Source organism: Pseudophryne corroboree, chromosome 1, assembly GCF_028390025.1.
Source record: "Pseudophryne corroboree isolate aPseCor3 chromosome 1, aPseCor3.hap2, whole genome shotgun sequence".
Lineage (NCBI taxonomy): Eukaryota > Metazoa > Chordata > Amphibia > Anura > Myobatrachidae > Pseudophryne > Pseudophryne corroboree.
In genome coordinates, this window is record NC_086444.1 from 360017014 (window position 1) to 360036573 (window position 19560).

General features: G+C 47.7%; 1 protein-coding gene across 2 annotated transcripts in view; it reads right to left on the reverse strand.

Moving 5' to 3' along the window:
* UBE2L3 (ubiquitin conjugating enzyme E2 L3) overlaps positions 1-19560 on the reverse strand; it is a 67729-nt gene that overhangs the window by 12002 nt on the left and 36167 nt on the right. For both annotated transcript variants that reach the window (XM_063964789.1, XM_063964788.1), the window contains exon 2: positions 14346-14441. In XM_063964789.1, the coding sequence (XP_063820859.1) occupies positions 14346-14441 (96 nt within the window). The remainder of the gene's footprint in view (positions 1-14345; positions 14442-19560) is intronic.

Sequence of the window (19560 nt, forward strand, 5' to 3'; positions counted from 1 at the left end):
TCCAAGACACCCGTAGCCACAGGCACCACAATAAGTTAGTTCATATGAAACCACCTTAGGCAGAAATTGAGGACGAGTCCTCAACTCTGCTCTATCAACATGGAAAATCAGATAGAGGCTTTCGTGAGACAAAGCCGCCAAGTCAGACACCCGCCTCGCAGATGCCAAGGTTAACAACATGACAACTTTCCAAGTGAGAAATTTTAATTCAACTGTTTGAAGAGGTTCAAACCAGTGTGACTTAAGGAACTGTAACACCACGTTAAGGTCCCATGGCGCCACTGGGGGCACAAAAGGAGGCTGGATGTGCAGCACTCCCTTTACAAAAGTCTGGACATCTGGGAGAGAAGCCAATTCCTTCTGAAAGAATATCGACTGGGCCGAAATCTGCACCTTAATGGAGCCTAACTTTAGGCCCATATCCACTCCTGTCTGCAGAAAGTGGAAAAAACGGCCTAGGTGGAAATCTTCCGTAGGAGCATTCTTGGCTTCACACCAAGATACATATTTCCTCAAGACACGGTGATAATGTTTCACCGTCACCTCCTTCCTAGCTTTTATCAGAGTAGGGATGACTTCCCCCGGAATACCTTTCCTAGCTAGGATTTGGTGTTCAACCGCCATGCCGTCAAACGTAACCGCGGTAAGTCTTGGAGCACGCAGGGCCCCTGCTGCAACAGGTCCTCCCTGGGAGAAAGAGGCCACGGATCTTCTGTGAGCATTTCCTGAAGATCTGAATACCAGGCCCTTCGAGGCCAATCCGGGAAAATTAGTATTGTCTGGACTCTTTTTCGTCTTATGATTCGCAGTATTTTTGAGATGAGTGGAAGAGGAGGGAATACATAGACCGACGGAAACACCCAGGGTGTCACCAGGGCGTCTACCGCTACAGCCTGAGGGTCCCTTGACCAGGAACAATACCTCCGAAGTTTCTTGTTGAGGCGTGACGCCATCATGTCTATTTGAGGAAGCCCCCAACGACTTGTTAACTCTGCAAAAACTTCTTGATGAAGACCCCACTCTCCTGGATGGAGATCGTGTCTGCTGAGGAAGTCTGCTTCCCAGTTGTCCACTCCCGGAATGAAGACTGCTGACAGAGCGCTTACGTGATTTTCCGCCCAGCGAAGAATCCTGGTGGCTTCCGCCATTGCCACTCTGCTCCTTGTCCCGCCTTGGCGGTTTACATGAGCCACTGCTGTGACTTTGTCCGACTGAATCAGAAGAGGTAGGTCGTAAAGAAGAGTCTCCGCTTGTCGTAGGCCGTTGTACATGGCCCTTAATTCCAGCACGTTGATGTGTAGACAAGTCTCCTGGCTTGACCACAGTCCCTGAAAATGTCTTCCTTGTGTGACTGCTCCCCATCCTCGGAGGCTCGCGTCCGTGGTTACCAGAACCTAGTCTTGAATGCCGAACCTGCGACCCTCTAGAAGGTGAGCACTCTGCAGCCACCACAGGAGAGACACCCTGGCCCTGGGGGACAGGCTTATTTTCTGATGTATTTGTAGATGGGACCCCGACTACTTGTCCAGAAGGTCCCACTGAAATGTCCTCGCATGGAACCTGCCAAAGGGGATGGCCTCGTAGGCCACCACCATCTTTCCCAGTACTCGAGTTCATTGATGAACTGACACTCTTTTTGGCTTTAACAGTTCTCTGACCATGCTCTGGAGTTCCTGGGCTTTTTCCGTTGGTAGAAAAACCCTCTTCTTTTCTGTGTCCAGGATCATGCCTAAAAATGATAGCCGAGTCGTTGGAATCAACTGCGACTTTGGCAGATTTAGGATCCAGCCGTGTTGCTGCAGCACTCCCAGGGAGAGTGACACGCTTTTCAGCAACTGATCTCTCGATCTCGCTTTTATCAGGAGATCCTCCAAGTATGGGATAATTGTGACTCCTTGCCTGCGTTTGAGCACCATCATTTTCGCCATTACCTTGGTGAAAATCCTCGGGGCCGCGGACAGCCCAAACGGCAACGTCTGAAACTGGTAAGGACAGTCCTGTACAGCGAATCTCAGGTACGCCTGATGAGGAGGATAAATGCGGACATGAAGGTATGCATCCTTTATGTCTAGTGATACCATAAAATCCCCCCCTTCCAGGCTGGAGATCACTACCCGGAGAGATTCCATCTTGAATTGGAACCTCTTTAGATACAGGTTTAGGGATTTTAGATTCAGAATTGGTCTGACCGAGCCATCCGGTGTCGGGACCACAAATAGGGTTGAATAGTACCCTTTCCCTGTTGTATTAGGGGAACCTTGAATATCACCTGCTGTCGACACAGCTTTAGTATTGCAGCTAAAACTATTTCCCTCTCTGGGGGAGAAGCTGGCAAAGCAGACTTGAAAAATCGTTGAGGAGGCACTTCTTCGAAATCCAGTTTGTAGCCTTGGGAAACAATTTCTATCGCCCAAGGATCCAAATCTGACAGAACCCAGACCTGGCTGAAGAGCCGAAGACGTGCCCCCACCGGCGCGGACTCCCGCAGTGGAGCCCCAGCGTCATGCGGTGGATTTTGTAGAAGCCAGGGAGGACTTCTGTTCCTAAGAACTAGCTGTAGCAGGCATTCTTTTCCCTCTACCCTTTACCTCTGGCGAGGAAGGAAGAGCCCCAACCTCTTCTGGACTTATGTGACCGAAAGGACTGCATCTGATATTGAGGTGTTTTCTTTTGCTGTGGGGGAACATAAGGCAAAAAAAGAAGCTTTACCCGCGGTAGCTGTGGAAACCAGGTCCGCGAGGCCCTCCCCAAATAAAACCTCACCCTTGTAAGGCAAAGTTTCCAAATGTCTCTTTGAATCGGCATCACCCGTCCATTGGCGGGTCCACAGGGCTCGCCTAGCAGAAATTGCCATGGCATTGGCTCTTGAACCCAACAGCCCAACGTCTCTCATATATAAAGCTGCGTCTTTAATATGACCCAAGGTCAATAAAATGCTATCCTTATCTAGGGTGTCAATGTCAGATGACAAGATATCTGCCCATGCTGCTATTGCGCTACATACCCATGCCGACACTACTGCCGGTCTGAGCAAGGCACCCATATGTGTATAAATTGATTTTAAGGTAGTCTCCTGTCTGCGATCAGCAGGATCGTTGAGGGCTGCCGTGTCTGGAGACGGTAGCGCCACCTTTTTGGACAAGCGCGTCAAAGCCTTGTCCACCCTGGGCGAGGATTCCCACCGTAACCTGTCCTGTGCGGGGAAAGGATATACCATAAGAATTCTCTTGGAAATCTGCAGTTTCTGTGATATGCAAAACATCTTTCATTGCAATAATCATATAATGAATACTTTTGGCCACCCTTGGGTGTAACTTCGCATCATCGTAGTCGACACTGGAGTCAGAATCCGTGTCGGTATCAGTGTCTGCTACCTGGGACAGAGGACGTTTATAAGAGCCCGAAGAGCCTTGTGACACAGTCAAAGCCATGGATTGACTCCCTGCTTTTTCTCTGGACTCTGCTTCGTCCAATCTTTTATGTAATAAAGACACATTTGCATTTAAAACATTCTACATATCCAACCAATCAGGTGTCGCCGGAGACACCACAATCATCTACACTACCTCCTCCTTAGACGAGCCTTCCGCTTCAGACATGTCGACACACACGTACTGACACTCCCACACACACTGGGATATACAATTATGGGGACAGCCCCCAATAAGGCCCTCTGGAGAGACAGAGAGAGAGTATGCCAGCACACACCCAGCGCCACTGGACACTGGAATAAAATCCCAGACTGTACAGCGCTCTTTTATAGAATAAATAATACACTCATTGTGCCAATTAAATGTCCCCCCCCCCCCCCCCCCCTCTTTTTTGCCCTCTGTACTTGCTTAGCAGGGGAGAGTCCGGGGAGCAGCTTCTCTGCAGCTTGCTGTGGAGAAAAATGGCGCTGGTTAGTGCTGGAGGATCAAGCTCCGCCCCCTCAACAGCGGGCTTCGGGCCTGCTCAAATACTTTATACTGGCGGGGGTTTTTCAATATACTGCCTCTGCAGTATCTAATATATTAGCCAGTGTCCCTTGAGGTGAATACTGCTGCCCAGGGCGCCCTGCACCCGTACAGTGCCTTCTGTGTGTGTATGTGTGGGAGTAATGGCACGCAGCGTTACCGCAGAGAAGATCTGAAGTCTTCTGCCGCCTGTGAAGTCTTCTTTCTTCTTATACTCACCCGGCTTCTATCTTCCGGCTCTGTGAGGACGGCGGCGGCACGGCTCTGGGACGAACAGCAAGGACGACACCTGTGTTCCGACCCTCTGGAGCTAATGGTGTCCAGTAGCCTAAGAAGCAGAGCCTATCAGTTAAGTAGGTCTGCTTCTCTCCCCTCAGTCCCACGATGCAGGGAGCCTGTTGCCAGCAGTGCTCCCTGAAAATAAAAAACCTAACAAAAAGTATTTTCAGAGAAACTCAGTAGAGCTCCCCTGCAGTGCATCCAGTCTCCTCTGGGCACAGGATCTAACTGAGGTCTGGAGGAGGGGCATAGAGGGAGGAGCCAGTGCACACCCATCTAAAGTCTTTAAAGTGCCCATGTCTCCTTCGGAGCCCGTCTATATCCCATGGTCCTTACGGAGTCCCCAGCATCCTCTAGGACGTAAGAGAAAAATACGAATGAATACACCATTGGTCAAATACGCCTGTTATTTTATACAACTCAGTAATTTACTAAAAATTCGAATTCACAATCACTGCCGGCTATAGCCAAACACTGCCGTGAACAAAAACAAATCGTTAAAAAAAAGCAGTTTTCAAATAGACCTGCTTTTTTTAACCATGTTCTGATAAACATGCACGGATCAGTGAGATCCGTGCATGTTTATCAGTGGGAAAGGGTGTGAAAGAGTTAAAAAATCAGGAAAAAAATTTGCGTGGGGTCCCCCCTCTTAAGAATAACCAGCCTCGTGCTCTTTGAGCCGGTCGTAGTTGTAAAAATACGTGGAAAAAATTGACAGGGGTTCCCCAATATTTTAACAACCAGCACCGGGCTCTGCGCCTGGTCCTGGTGCAAAAAATATGGGGGACAAAAGACGTAGGGGTCTCCCGTATTTTTATCACCAGCACCGGGCTCCACTAGTCAGAGAGATAATGCCACAGCCGGGGGACACTTTTAAATTGGTCCCTGCAGCTCTGGCATTAAATCACCAACTAGTCAGACCTGAGGAGTGGGGACCCCTTAAATCAAGGGGTCCCCCCCCCCTCCAGCCACACCCAAGGACCAGGGGTGAAGCCCGAGACTGTACCGCCCCCCCCCCCCCCCCCCATATCCGTGGGCGGTGGATGGGAGGCTGATGGCCTTTTGTGTAAAAAAAAAAAACAAAAAAACAGAATATTGTTTTTTTTGTAGCAGAACTACAAGTCCCAGCAAGCCTCCCCCGCAAGCTGGTACTTGGAGAACCACAAGTACCAGCATGCGGGGGGAAACGGGCCCGCTGGTACCTGTAGTCCTGCTACAAAAACATACCCAAATAAAAACAAAAACACACACCGTGAAAGTAACATTTTATTAAACATACATGCACACTTACTTACATACATACATACATACATACTTACCTACGTTGACATGAAGCAGTCAGTCCCCATGTCCAGTAGAATCCAGGGGTACCTGTAAATAAAAGTATACTTACAAAGAATCCGGGGTAGATCGGTCCTCTTCTTAAAAGTTATAATCCAAGGAGTTGGTAAAATAAAAAAAAACGGAATACCCGATCCACGCACTGAAAGGGGATCCATATTTACACATGGATCCCCTTTCCCCGACTGGCGGGACCCCCCGTGACTGCTGTCAAAGAGGGTCCCTTCAGCCAATCAGGGAGCGCCACGTCATGGCACTCTCCTGATTGGCTGTGCGCTCCTGAACTGTCAGTCAGGCGGCGCACTGTAGATACAATGTAGCGCAGAGGCGCTCCATTATATCCAATGGTGGGAACTTTGCGGTCTGCGGTAGACTGCAAGGTTAAGTGAGGCCAACCACAAGAGTGACTGCCTCCAGGCACTGGAGCTCAGTTTTGTTAACCAGTGCAATGCAGTAGCAGGTAAGAGAGACGACAACAGTTAGTAGCCACATATACTACATTCTCACGACAGGAGAAGGTACCAGCGGCTAATGCCATACAAACCCAAAGAAGCTAAGTGTGTCAGGGTGGGCGCGCTGTGGAACCCAGTGTACCTTGCAGAAAGAGATTTAACAAAGGTAAGTTCTTACCATAAATCTCCTTTTCTGCAGCGGTGTACACTGGGGTTCCAAAGGGATAACATCGGGGATGTTCTAAAGCAGTTACACATGGGAGGGGACACACTGTAGCAGGCACAAGAAACCGGCGTCCAAAGGAGGCATCCTGGGAGGCGGAAGAATCAAAGGCATAGAACCGTATGAACGTGTTCACTGAGGACCACATAGCTGCCTTGCACAATTGTTCAAGGGTCGCACCACGGTTGGCCACCCAAGAAGGTCCAACAGACCGAGTAGAATGGGCTTTGATGGTAGCAGCCTGTACATAAAGCATGTGCAATCACCATTCTAATCAATCTAGCCAAGGTTTGCTTATTAGCAGGCCAGCCACGTATATGAAAACCAAAAAAAACAAAGAGAATCAGATCTCCTAAGCAAAGCTGTTCACATAAATACTCTTATCAAGCACTGTCCAACATCCAAACACCGCTCTTTGGAGGATAAACCAGGAGAAGTAAAGGCCGGAACCACAATCTCTTGGTTAAGGTGGAAAGATGACAACACCTTAGGTAGATAACCAGGGCGAGTTCCAAGAACCGCCCGGTCACGGTGAAAAATCAGAAAGGGTAACCGACAGGGCACCCAAGTCTTAAACCCGTCTAGCAGAGGCAATAGCCAGCAAAAACAAGACCTTAAGAGTAAGCCACTTAAGGTCCACAGACTCAAGAGGTTCAAACGGAGACTTTTGTAAGGCGTCCAGAACAGACAAATCCCAAGGAGCCACAGGCGGGACATAGGGAGGTTGAATCCGTAAAGCACCTTGAGTGAATGTATGAACATCAGGCAGAGTCGCAATTTTTCTCTGAAACCATATCGACAAGGCAGAAATATGAACCTTGAGGGAGGCCAGACGAAGGCCTAAGTCCAGGTCCTGTTGCAGGAAAGACAAAAGGTTGGCAGTACTGAACGAATTGCCAGGGCATCCATGAACGCTGCTTGAGGATCCCTTGCTCCGAAGACCAGAACCTTGTGATTGTGTCGAGACGCCATTAGACCTACATCTGGTAGACCCCACTTGTCCACTAGGAGTTGAAAGACTTTCCGGATGAAGACTCCACTCTCCGGCGTGTATGTCCTGACGACTGAGGAAGTCCGCTTCCCAGTTGAGGACTCCCGGAGTGAACACTGCTGATATGGCTGGCAGATGGCGTTCCGCCCAACGCAGGATTTTTGATACTTCCATCATTGCCACGTGGCTTCGAGTGCCGCCTTGATGATTTATGTACGCCACCGTGGTGGCATTGTCTGACTGTACTTGAACAGGCCTGTTCTGTAGCAGAGGCAGGGCTGGAGTCAACGCATTGAACCCTGCCCGCAATTTTAGAATGTTTATCGAAAGGAGAGATTCCTCCCTGGTCCACCGACCCTGAAGTGAGTATTGCTCTAACACCGCACCCCAGCCCCGCAGACTGGCATCCGCCGTTAGGAGGACCCAGTTGGAGATCTAAAAGTGACTACCCCAGCTCAATTGCTGGTCCTGTAGCCACCAGCTCAGTGACAGGTGGACCTCCGGAGTCAAGGAGACCATGCGAGTCCTGATCCGGTGAGGCAGGCCGTCCCACTTGGAGAGTATCTACTTCTGCAGAGGGCGGGAATGAAATTGAGCATACTCCACCATGTCGAAAGCCAACACCATGAGGCCTAGTACTTGCATCGCCGAGTGTACCGACAAGTGGGCGAGAGAGGAAACATCTTATCCTGTCCTGAAGTTTCAGGACCTTCTCCGGAGACAAAAACAACCACTGATTGTGGGTGTCCAATAGTGCTCCCAGGTGCACCTTACTCTGAGCAGGGACCAGGGAAGATTTTTTCCAGTTGATGAGCCACCCGTGGGCTTGCAGGAATTGGACCGTCAGTTCCAGATGACCGAGGAGAACCCTTGGAGAGTTCGCCAGGATCAACAAGTCGTCCAGATATGGCAGAATCTTAATACCCTGACGGCGGATTAGAGCAGTCATGACTTTGCTGAAAATTCTCGGAGCCGTGGTCAGACGAAAAGGTAAGGCCTGGAATTGAAAATGGAGGATGCCAATTGCAAACCGCAGGTATTGCTAATGCAACACTGCAATAGATATATGCAGGTAAGCATCCTGTATGTCCAGGGATACCATATAGACCTTGGGCTCCAAAGCCAGAACAATAGAGTGAAGAGTTCCATACAAAATTTGGAAACTTTCACAAACTTGTTCAAAGACTTGAGGTTGAGAATGGGGCGGGAAGAACCATTCGGCTTTGGAACTAGGAACAGCGTTGAATAGTACCCCCCTGCCTCTCTGAGACAGAGGCACCGGCACTATCATTCCCGTGTCCAGGAGGGATTGCACCACCAGATGGAGAGTTTTGCTTTCGCCGCATCCGTATGGACGTTTGTCAAGCAAAACTGGCGAGGGGGACGTTTCTTGAAAGAGATGGCGTACCCGTGAGCGACGACTTCCCTTACCCAGGTGTCCGAAGTGGTCTATGACCATACCTGAGCGAACCGTAGAAGTCGGCCTCCCACTCTGGGATCCCCCAGATGGAGGCCTGCCCCGTCATGCGGCAGACTTGTCTGTTTTGGCAGCAGGCTGACGGGCAGCCCAGGCACGTTTAGGTTTGGGCTTAGTGGATTTGGAAGCGCGAGCCTGTTTTGGGTACGCCTGAACCTTTGCTTTACCAGGAGGTCGAAAGGAACGAAAGGAAGTACTCTTAGCCTTCGGGGCCGAAGGTGTAGTACTAGGTAGACATGCAGTCTTAGCCGATGCTAAGATAGCAACAATCTTATTGAGGTCTTCTCAAAAAAGTATGTTTCCCTTAAAAGGGATCACCTCCAAGGTCTTTTTAGAGTCCAGATCTACAGACCAGGACCGCAACCAGAGGATCCGGAGAGCCAGAATAGACATAGTAGACGCTTTGGCCGCCAAGATACCTGCATATCAGATACCACCTCCTGAATATAATGAGAGGCTGCAATAATGTATGAAAGACACTATCTAGCATTATCAGGAAAATTAGATGGTAGTTTCGCTTCAACTTCCTAAACCCAGGCTTCAATAGCTTTAGCAGCCCAAGAGGCCGCAATAGTAGGCCTGGTGCACAGCTCTAGCAAGAGTGTAAATAGACTTAAAGCCACCCTCCACACGCTTATCCATTGGTTCCTTCAGAGAGGTGACAGTAGTGACAGGCAGAGCAGATGACACCACCAGACGCGTGACTTGTGAGTCCACCGGCGTCGGTGTTTCACAATTTTTACTTAACTCTGCAGCGAGGGGATAATGAGCTAGCATCTTTTTAGACAGGGAGAATTTCTTTCCTGGAGACTCCCAGGATTCCTAACGTATGTCAACTAAGTGGTCAGAGTGGGGCAAAACTAATTAACTTTCTGACGCTTGAACTTATCTGGTTTCTTAGAGGTAGCTGGAGGTTCTTCGTCATCATCAATTTGAAGAATCAGCCTGATAGCCTCCAAGGGGTTCACTACGGCTGGCCGGTGGTCGGGCTCCCGGCGACCAGCATCCCGGCGCCGGGAGCCCGACCGCCGGCTTACCGACAGCTTGGCGAGCGCAAATGAGCCCCTTGCGGGCTCGCTGCGCTCGCCACGCTACGGGCACGGTGGCGCGCCACACTATTTTATTCTCCCTCTATGGGGGTCGTGGACCCCCACGAGGGAAAATAATTGTCGGTATGCCGGCGGTCGGGCTCCCGGCGCCGGTATACTGAGCGCCGGGAGCCCGACCGCCGGCAAACAGAAGACCACCCCCTCCAAGAGGTCAGGAACATCCACTTGTGTCATAGATTCCCCATCAGAAGTATCTGCATCAGTGTCTAAGGGGTCAGTATATGCGCCATCTTCATCAGATGAAGTATCTGAAACATGTGTGGATTGTGAGGAAGTAACAGTCCGCTTAGATGACCCCTTGGTCTTAGGCGGGCGAGGGTTAGGATTTTGCTTAGCCAAACACGGATTTCATTGCTGTAACTGAGACACTGCTGTAACATGACGGATTAACTGCAGGGACAAAATGTGGCTGTAAAGGCATAGGAGGTCCCATAGGGGGCGCAAGTCTAGTTACCAGCGTAGTCAGTAATTTAGAAAATGTAGCCCACGGCGGGGCATGATTCGCTCCCGTTGCTGTAGACTGACTGAGGGGTATAAAACCCACACTACCTGAACCCTCAGCTGCAATATTCTCCTCAGGGACATCCATGACAGTAGCACTGCATGTTGCAGGATCAGCCATAGAATTATCACCCTGTTTAGCTGACATTATATGACAGCGTAACCGTAGGGCAAAATAGTACAATATAAGCAGACAATGTACCTGGCAGAAATCCCCCTGTGTAGTGTGACTGCAAGCAGAGCACACACAGAGGATTTAAGAGGTATATGGTGACTGTAATACACAGAGAAAGATACCACAAGAGTATATCCTGTGAAACACTATATTATATGAGAACCCTGATGCATTTAGCCCCCTTCAGGGTACAGAATATAGGGATAGCAGCATATGTGAGATACACGGAATGCAAATCACACAGCAGCTACTGGCACACACACAGTCACATGTGCAATGCAGAAATTATCACAAACAAAAAAAGTGCACTGGACTAGCAATACTAAGTAACTGCACTACAAAGTAAAGCTATATATGTATATAGATATAACAATGCACAAGACTGGATGTATATCCCAGGGTACTTGTACTAAATAGCCCTGAATGTATGCACTTGGTCTTAACTAACACTGTCTAAAAGACATGTAGAATACTTAAGTATCCTGTAAATGCTCAGCGCTGATGATGCAGGCGGCTTTACAGAGGAGACAGCGCCCAGCAGTCCCAAAGTCAGCTCAGCATGTGTGTAATGGCGCCCAAACGCTGACAGGGAGTGAGGGAGGCAGAGAGATGCAGCTCCAGGGTGGGAACATTAGCAGTAAATGGCGCCTGGGGGACGGGCTACAGGTCAGAGCCTTATCCCCTTCCTGGACTTCACCATCGGGTACTGCAGGCCTTAGCAAAACGGATTATGAGGTAATCCGACCTGTGCCCTTGCCCTGGTGGTCTAGTGACGTCCTTGTACGGCCAAAGTGTCCACGCCAGCGCGCGCGCGGTCGGTCTCCTAAAGACCGCGCCGGATCGCGATTTGCAGCGGGTCCCGCCTGGGGGACCCGCTTACCTCCTCCCTTGATGCGGCCACACGATCCCGGAGAGCAGCGGCAAATGTGTGTGCCTTAATGGAAACTGGAACCATCCGCTAAGTACCCAGCAACCAGGGCGCGGGAGTATACAGCGCCGCCGGGGGAGTTGAGGGCGCAGCAGCATATGTCATGTCAGAATGACATATAGCACTTGTAAGTGCCTATGCTGCGGCCCTTGAAGTCTTCTGTCTTCTGAAAAGCTCTTTTCAGGGCTTCCCAGCGCAGCCCTCCCTGTTAGCTGCCTGCACTGCAGGCACCAACTTACAAACTGAGCTCCAGTGCCTGGAGGTGGGGATATAGAGGAGGCAGCGTTAAGCATCCTGGGAACAGTCAAAGCTTTTAGCCTGTTGGTGCCTCGGATCAAGATCCAACTCTACACCCCGATGTTATCCCTGTGGAACCCAAGTGTACCCCACTGCAGAAATATCCAAAATATGACCTTATCTTACATAAGACATTGCAAAAACTCTAATCCATCTTCACATTATCTCCCGCCTTGATTACTGCAATAGTCTCCTGACTGGTCTTCCCAAAATATGGCTCTCACCGCTACAATCCATCTTGAATGCAGCTGCGAGGCTAATCTTCCTAGCCAACCTGCTCATCATCTGCTGGTCCTTTGTCAGTCCCTCCATTGGTTAGTTATTTTACCATATTCAATACAAAATGCTTTTACTACACATCTTTTCGTTCATCTGAAAATATCTCCATACCCAAACTCTCCGCTCAAGATCTGCATCTCTCATCCACACGCATTACTTGTTCACACTCAAAATTACAGGACTTTATCCGTGCTGCACCCACTGGCCAACATTGCTGGGTTACCATATCATACAGCCCATTAAGAACCTTTGCAATATGGCCATACCATTAAGCAATAGGTAGCATCTATCTTTGTGTATCAATGCCTATTTCCCTATAGATTGTAAGCTTGCGAGCAGGGCCTTCCTACCTTTATAACCGTCTGTTATTACCCAGTTTTGTTCCATTACTACTGTTTTAATTGTAAAGCGCAACGGAATATGCTGTGCTATATAAGAAACTTAATTTAAAAAAATTACAATCATGCTTAACTGTGACGTGCTACATGGGAACATTAAAGTAATGTGTGATTTTACATGTAGCATGGGGACATGGGTGTGCCACTCATACAAAAAGCAAAGAGAAATCCTGAGCACAGAAATCACATTTATAATCAGTAAATAGAACAGATGATATGTATTGTCCAGACACCATGATTATACAGAACTTAAATTGAGAAACCTCTCAGGAATGGTTTACACATGCTAAGAGATGAATAAAAAAAAAAGTAGGTAAGTTATACAAACATGAAAAGTCTGCATTACCAATATCAGTCATTATAGTCAGAACACATCATAAACTAGAGAAAGCTGCTTGTGTCCAACAGGATAAGCATGTACTTGTAGGTCCATCTACATCGATTATGAAAGAAAAAAGGTTTGTAAAGATGACAAACAGAAAATGAACTGTTTAGATTTATTTAGCAATTTCCTCAGCAAAGCACAATGGAGGCGATTCAAAGGAATCTAGCCAATTGCCTGGGAACTATTCAATTACTTGCCATGGACACTTTTTCCCGCATTAAAGCCCAGGGTTAGCCATAGCTGCTTGGCTAAGTGCCGGGCGTGATGCAGCTGTCAAGACTAGCCCCAAAGCCCTACTTAATGCGAGGAGGGTGTGAGCAGAAATCCTCGTTAAGTGCAGCCTTGAGGCAAGTTGCTGGATTGAATTGCTCTCAGACACTTAGCTTTCCAATGTAAGAATTGCATCACCCCCAACCACAGAAGCTATCTTTCTTTATTCACATATTTACAGTGCTGCCAGATCATTTTCAAAATGGGCTTCAGAAATTAGTCAGGAAATGTCAATGTTAAGCCATAGGGGTATATTTATTTATTTATTTTATTTATTAACAGTTTCTTATATAGCGCAGCATATTCCGTTGCGCTTTACAATTAGAACAACAGTAATAGAACAAAACTGGGTAAAAACAGACAGACAGAGGTAGGAAGGCCCTGCTCGCAAGCTTACAATCTATAGAATTAAATTGAAGTTGAAAGATGCCTTCTGTCGGAATGCCGGAAGTTTTCGACTTTTTTAGGTCGGAAGGGGTTCCGACCTATTCAATATACCCCAAAAGAATCCGTCAAGTCGGGGAATTCGACTTGTCGGAAAGCACGTGGATCGGCGGAATAGCCAGAAACGGGGCCAAATCCAACAGGTTTTGAGACTGGGGAGAGCAGCGGCTACAGCACAGCATATGCAGGAGGATGTGGCACAGCAACCGCTCACGACAGTGTCCACCCGGCTCCAGCAAGCGAGGTCTCGCTTGCTGAAGCCGGGTGGACGCTGCTGTGAGGTCTAGCAGTGGTGCCACACCCTCCTGCATATGCTGTGCTGACCGGAGCAAGAGAGGCACAGTGTTCTCTTTTGATTATGCACGGGACATGGACTAACCATAACACAGTTGTATGAGAGAGGTGAGCAGCACCTACTTAACAGGCAGGAACAAAGAACGGGTCCTGATCAGGATACACACCCCATAGCATATGCTGCATCCAATATTCAGCTGGGGAGAGGACGACACATGAGAGTGGTGAAACACCTGGTGATTTATCCCAGAGCTGCTGTAGCGCTGCTCTCGCCCGTCTCCCCGCAGTCTCCCTCATCTGAATTCAACTTTTTTTAAAGTCGGATTGAGATGGCCATTGAATAGCCCTTGTCGGATCCATTCCAACAAATGCATGTTGGAATGGATCCGACTTCAATTGAATATACCCCATAAACAAATTAAAAAATAAAATAACTGAAGTAAATGCACATGGGAAAAATATAAAAATGTAGGCAGTTTTAAATACTAATGAAACTTTTTATCTTTTATCTGATATTTATTTCTATTAACACTTCTGCATACTCACTGGAACGATGAGCCCCTGCCAGGTCAGTAGATTAGCTTCATCAACCTGGATATTACGGAAATTTTTCATACCAGATTTGCGGATCTCTTCAAGCTCCTGAAAGAGAGTGGATGTAAAGTAAGCTATGGCCTAGATTATATGTGATATACCTAATGCACTAAATCTAGCCATTTATATTAGTGCCCAGCATGTGCAATTTTATTACAGTATTTTCCATAAAAATCATAAAAATAACAAAAATGCTTACTGTGGCTGCAGCACCTAGATAAAATTAACATTTTAAAGAATTCTATTATAACAAATATATAGTATATTCATAAGCAAATTTTACAATATTTTTTTGTCTCAAATATGTTTTGTTGTTATAATAATGAAGTTACACTTCCACATGTACCAAATGTTGCATCCATGCCTAACTCCCTAACACTTATGGAATGCACAGGGCTGCAATGGTGAAACTACAGGACTAGGCTTAGCATGTGATGGGGCTGTCAAAAAGCATCAAGTTCAAAAAACATCCCCTGCCAGCTGCAGCATAACCTCAGACGTGTATATTAGGTTATAGCTGCTGGAAATAAACAGAGCCTCACGACCTGGAGTTTTACCCACATTAACAGCAATACACTAAAGCAGAGGATAGTGCACAATAGTGAAATAGTATGAAACTGAGAATTGCTGAAAACCACCAAGTGCACTGAAGTCTATAGATTGTAAGCTTGCGAGCAGGGGCTTCCTACATCTATGACTTTGTTTTTGCCCAGTTTTGTTCTATTACTGTTGCTCTAATTGTAAATCGCTACGGAATATGCTGCGCTATATAAGAAACTGTGAATTTGACTGACACCAGTTAGAGAGGATCATTGGGGTCGATTCAATTCGGCAACTTATGAATAGCGTCGGGAATTATCTCCCGACGCTATTCAATTCAACTAAAGTTAAGTCGGCGAATGCCCGTTCTCGACGACTTAACAGGTAGTTTTGTCAGGAGAACAGACATTTTCCGACTTCACTACCCGCGGCGATGCCGATCCCCGACAGAATCAGCCTTGCGCCGGCCGCACTTTTATCGGTTTTTTTCTCTCACCCCCCCGGGGATAAGAGAAGAATTCCCGACAATTGCGGGTAACTTGCAGCTGAATTGAATAGCGTTGGGAGCTAATTCCCGGCGCTATTCATCTGTGCCAAATTGAATCGACCCCATTGACGTATAAACTTTGTATAATACCAGTCAGTCGTCTCATACTAAACACGTACTGACCAGAACTCTTAGCAGCAGTAGCTTCTGGTCACAACAAGCAATTGTAAGATCACGTCCTCACTTCCATACTTTGTGACTGCAAAGCGAAGGGCCAATTAACCACCAGAGTCGCAGAACAGATTAATTACTATGCTTTCCGTCAGTACACTTCATCAGTGAGGATCGGTATGTGATCCCACAGCACGGGATGCAGAATGTCAGTATACCGACATCGGCATCCCGTGCGCCAGAATGCCGGCAGGGGGGCGAGCGCAATGAAGACCCTTGCAGGCTCAGAGGCAAGCTTCACTCGCCACAGGTTCTATTCTCCCTCTATAGGTGTCGTGGACACCCATAGAGGGGGAATCACCTACCTTGCCGGTGTTCCGGCGACGATATGGTGACCCTGTCAGGATACCTGCGTCAGTATTAAGACAGCCGGGATCCCTAACTGCATACCCATCAGTGGTGGGTAATTAGTCTCACAGCAAAACATTAACCTTTAATTTAAAGGTGCCAATCATTTAAATTGGCTTGGACTACATGGAGTGTATTAAGTGGACTGGGGGGGTCATTCTGACCCGATCGCACGCTGCAGTTTTTCGCAGCGTAGCTGGACCGTGCGGGGAGTGACCCGCAGCGGTTGCGTAACGTCACACGCAGCCACTGCAGGCCGGGGAGCGATGAGTAGCTCCCGGCCAGCACGCTAATGCTGCGCTGGCCGGGAGCTACTCTTGAAGTGCAAAGGCATCGCCACTGTGCGATTCCTTTGCACTTCTGCAGGGGGGGGGGGGGGCCGCACTGACATGCGGGGCGGACTAGCCCTGTGCTGGGCGTCCCCCCGTATGTCTGAGCTCATGATCGTAGCTGTGCTAAATTTAGCACAGCTATGATCAACTCGGAATGACCCCCTATATTCTATGAAGCATATTAACCAATCATATTATACTATAGTAAGGTGCACACTGTGCAAAAAGCATAAAATCCAAAACTAAATGTAATAATATTTATGGTATTCAACAAGCGCCAATGATCAATGGTACTATAAACATGCACAATAATAAGACACTGAGGAGGTAATTTCAAGTTGATCGCAGCAGGAAATTTTTTTAGCAGTTGGGCAAAACCATGTGCACTGCAGGTGTGGCAGATATAACATTTGCAGAGAGTTTTAGATTTGGGTGGGTTATTTTATTTCTGTGTGCACATGGTTTTGCCCAGTTGCTAACAGAATTCCTGCTGCGATCAACTTGGTATTACCCCCTGAAAACACACATTGGTAGATGAAAGAGTATGTGTCATGATTAGGTTCGGTTACAATATGGCACTTAATGTTACATTTCCAAAGCACTTTGTATCTGAAAAAAATAAAAAAATCATCTACCTAGTTAACTGACCGGGGGCCCTACCCACTAGCCGATACGGCCGATGGACAATCCGGCGGCGTGGGGGGGGGGGGGGGGGGGGGGGGGAGGAGAGAGAGCTACAAGGAGTGATATTCACATTGGGGTGTGAACGCTCCCAGATATGTTTACCATCTACCATAATGGTAGACTGAAACTTGTGGTACAAGGCCTACTTTGTCAAATTTCATATTTATATTTTTCTTAATATTTGTAACAAATTACACTATATGCCTTTGTGTTTTGTTTCTATTTTTCATATGAGCGCCCATGGCGCCCTGTGGTGGTTTGTGAATGATTGTGAGTCTGTTCAAGTGTAAGGCAACACTTTTCATTTTGGTCCAAGGAGCAGCCTTTGGCGCATTTTACTTTATCTACTCTTTGTACACGCCTCCCGGATAAAACCTTGTTCATTTTTGGACGCACTCCAATAGGAGAGGTTTTCTCCCGTAATTACCCGCAATGTGTGCAGCAAAATATTCAGGCAGCACTTCATGCTTTATTGAATATGCCTCCAAATATGGAGCCACTCTCATAATACAAAATACTCCAACATATGGATCACATTTTTATTGCTAATTTCGCAACTAAAACCTTTATGAAAATACAGGGTAATATGTAATAAAAAATGGACACTGGTATTAAAAATTCCATGAGAATTACAGCTCATGCCAGATAATAAGATTTTACTTACCGATAAATCTATTTCTCGTAGTCCGTAGTGGATGCTGGGACTCCGTAAGGACCATGGGGAATAGCGGCTCCGCAGGAGACAGGGCACAAAATAAAAGCTTAAGGATCAGGTGGTGTGCACTGGCTCCTCCCCCTATGACCCTCCTTCAAGCCTCAGTTAGGATACTGTGCCCGGACGAGCGTACATAATAAGGAAGGATATTGAATCCCGGGTAAGACTCATACCAGCCACACCAATCACACCGTACAACTTGTGATCTGAACCCAGTTAACAGTATGATAAACGCAAGGGAGCCTCTGAAAAGATGGCTCACAACAATAATAACCCGAATTTTTGTAACAATAACTATATACAAGTATTGCAGACAATCCGCACTAGGGATGGGCGCCCAGCATCCACTACGGACTACGAGAAATAGATTTATCGGTAAGTAAAATCTTATTTTCTCTGACGTCCTAGTGGATGCTGGGACTCCGTAAGGACCATGGGGATTATACCAAAGCTCCCAAACGGGCGGGAGAGTGCGGATGACTCTGCAGCACCGAATGAGAGAACTCCAGGTCCTCCTCTGCCAGGGTATCAAATTTGTAGAATTTAGCAAACGTGTTTGCCCCTGACCAAGTAGCTGCTCGGCAAAGTTGTAAAGCCGAGACCCCTCGGGCAGCCGCCCAAGATGAGCCCACTTTCCTTGTGGAATGGGCTTTTATTGATTTTAGCTGTGGCAGGCCTGCCACAGAATGTGCAAGCTGAATTGTACTACAAATCCAACGAGCAATCGTCTGCTTAGAAGCAGGGGCACCCAGCTTGTTGGGTGCATACAGGATAAACAGCGAGTCAGATTTTCTGACTCCAGCCGTCCTGGAAACATATATTTTTAAGGCCCTGACAACGTCAAGCAACTTAGAGTCCTCTAAGTCCCTGGTAGCCGCAGGTACCACAATAGGTTGGTTCATGTGAAATGCAGAAACCACCTTAGGTAGAAATTGAGGACGAGTCCTCAATTCCGCCCTGTCAGAATGAAAAATTAAGTAAGGGCTTTTATATGATAAAGCCGCCAATTCTGACACACGCCTGGCTGAAGCCAAGGCTAACAGCATCGACACCATCCATGTGAGATATTTCAAGTCCACAGTGGAAAGTGGTTCAAACCAATGTGACTTTAGAAAACTCAACACCACGTTGAGATCCCAAGGTGCCACTGGAGGCACAAAAGGAGGCTGTATGTGCAGCACCCCTTTTACAAATGTCTGAACTTCAGGTACTGAAGCCAGTTCTTTCTGGAAGAAAATCGACAGGGCCGAAATTTGAACCTTAATGGACCCTAATTTTAGGCCCATAGACAGTCCTGTTTGCAGGAAATGAAGGAAACGACCCAGTTGAAATTCCTCTGTAGGGGCCCTCTTGGCCTCACACCACGCAACATATTTACGCCAAATGCGGTGATAATGTTTTGCGGTTACGTCCTTCCTGGCTTTGACCAGAGTAGGAATGACTTCTTCTGGAATGCCTTTTTCCCTTAGGATCCGGCGTTCAACCGCCATGCCGTCAAACGCAGCCGCGGTAAGTCTTGGAACAGACAAGGCCCCTGCAGTAGCAGGTCCTTTCTTAGAGGTAGAGGCCACGGTTCGTCCGTGAGCATCTCTTGAAGTTCCGGGTACCAAGTCCTTCTTGGCCAATCCGGGACCACGAGTATAGTTCTTACTCCTCTCCTCCTTATGATTCTCAGTACTTTTGGTATGAGAGGCAGAGGAGGGAACACATACACTGACTGGTACACCCACGGCGTTACCAGAGCGTCCACTGCTATTGCCTGAGGGTCCCTTGACCTGGCGCAATATCTGTCCAGTTTTTTGTTTAGACGTGACGCCATCATGTCCACCT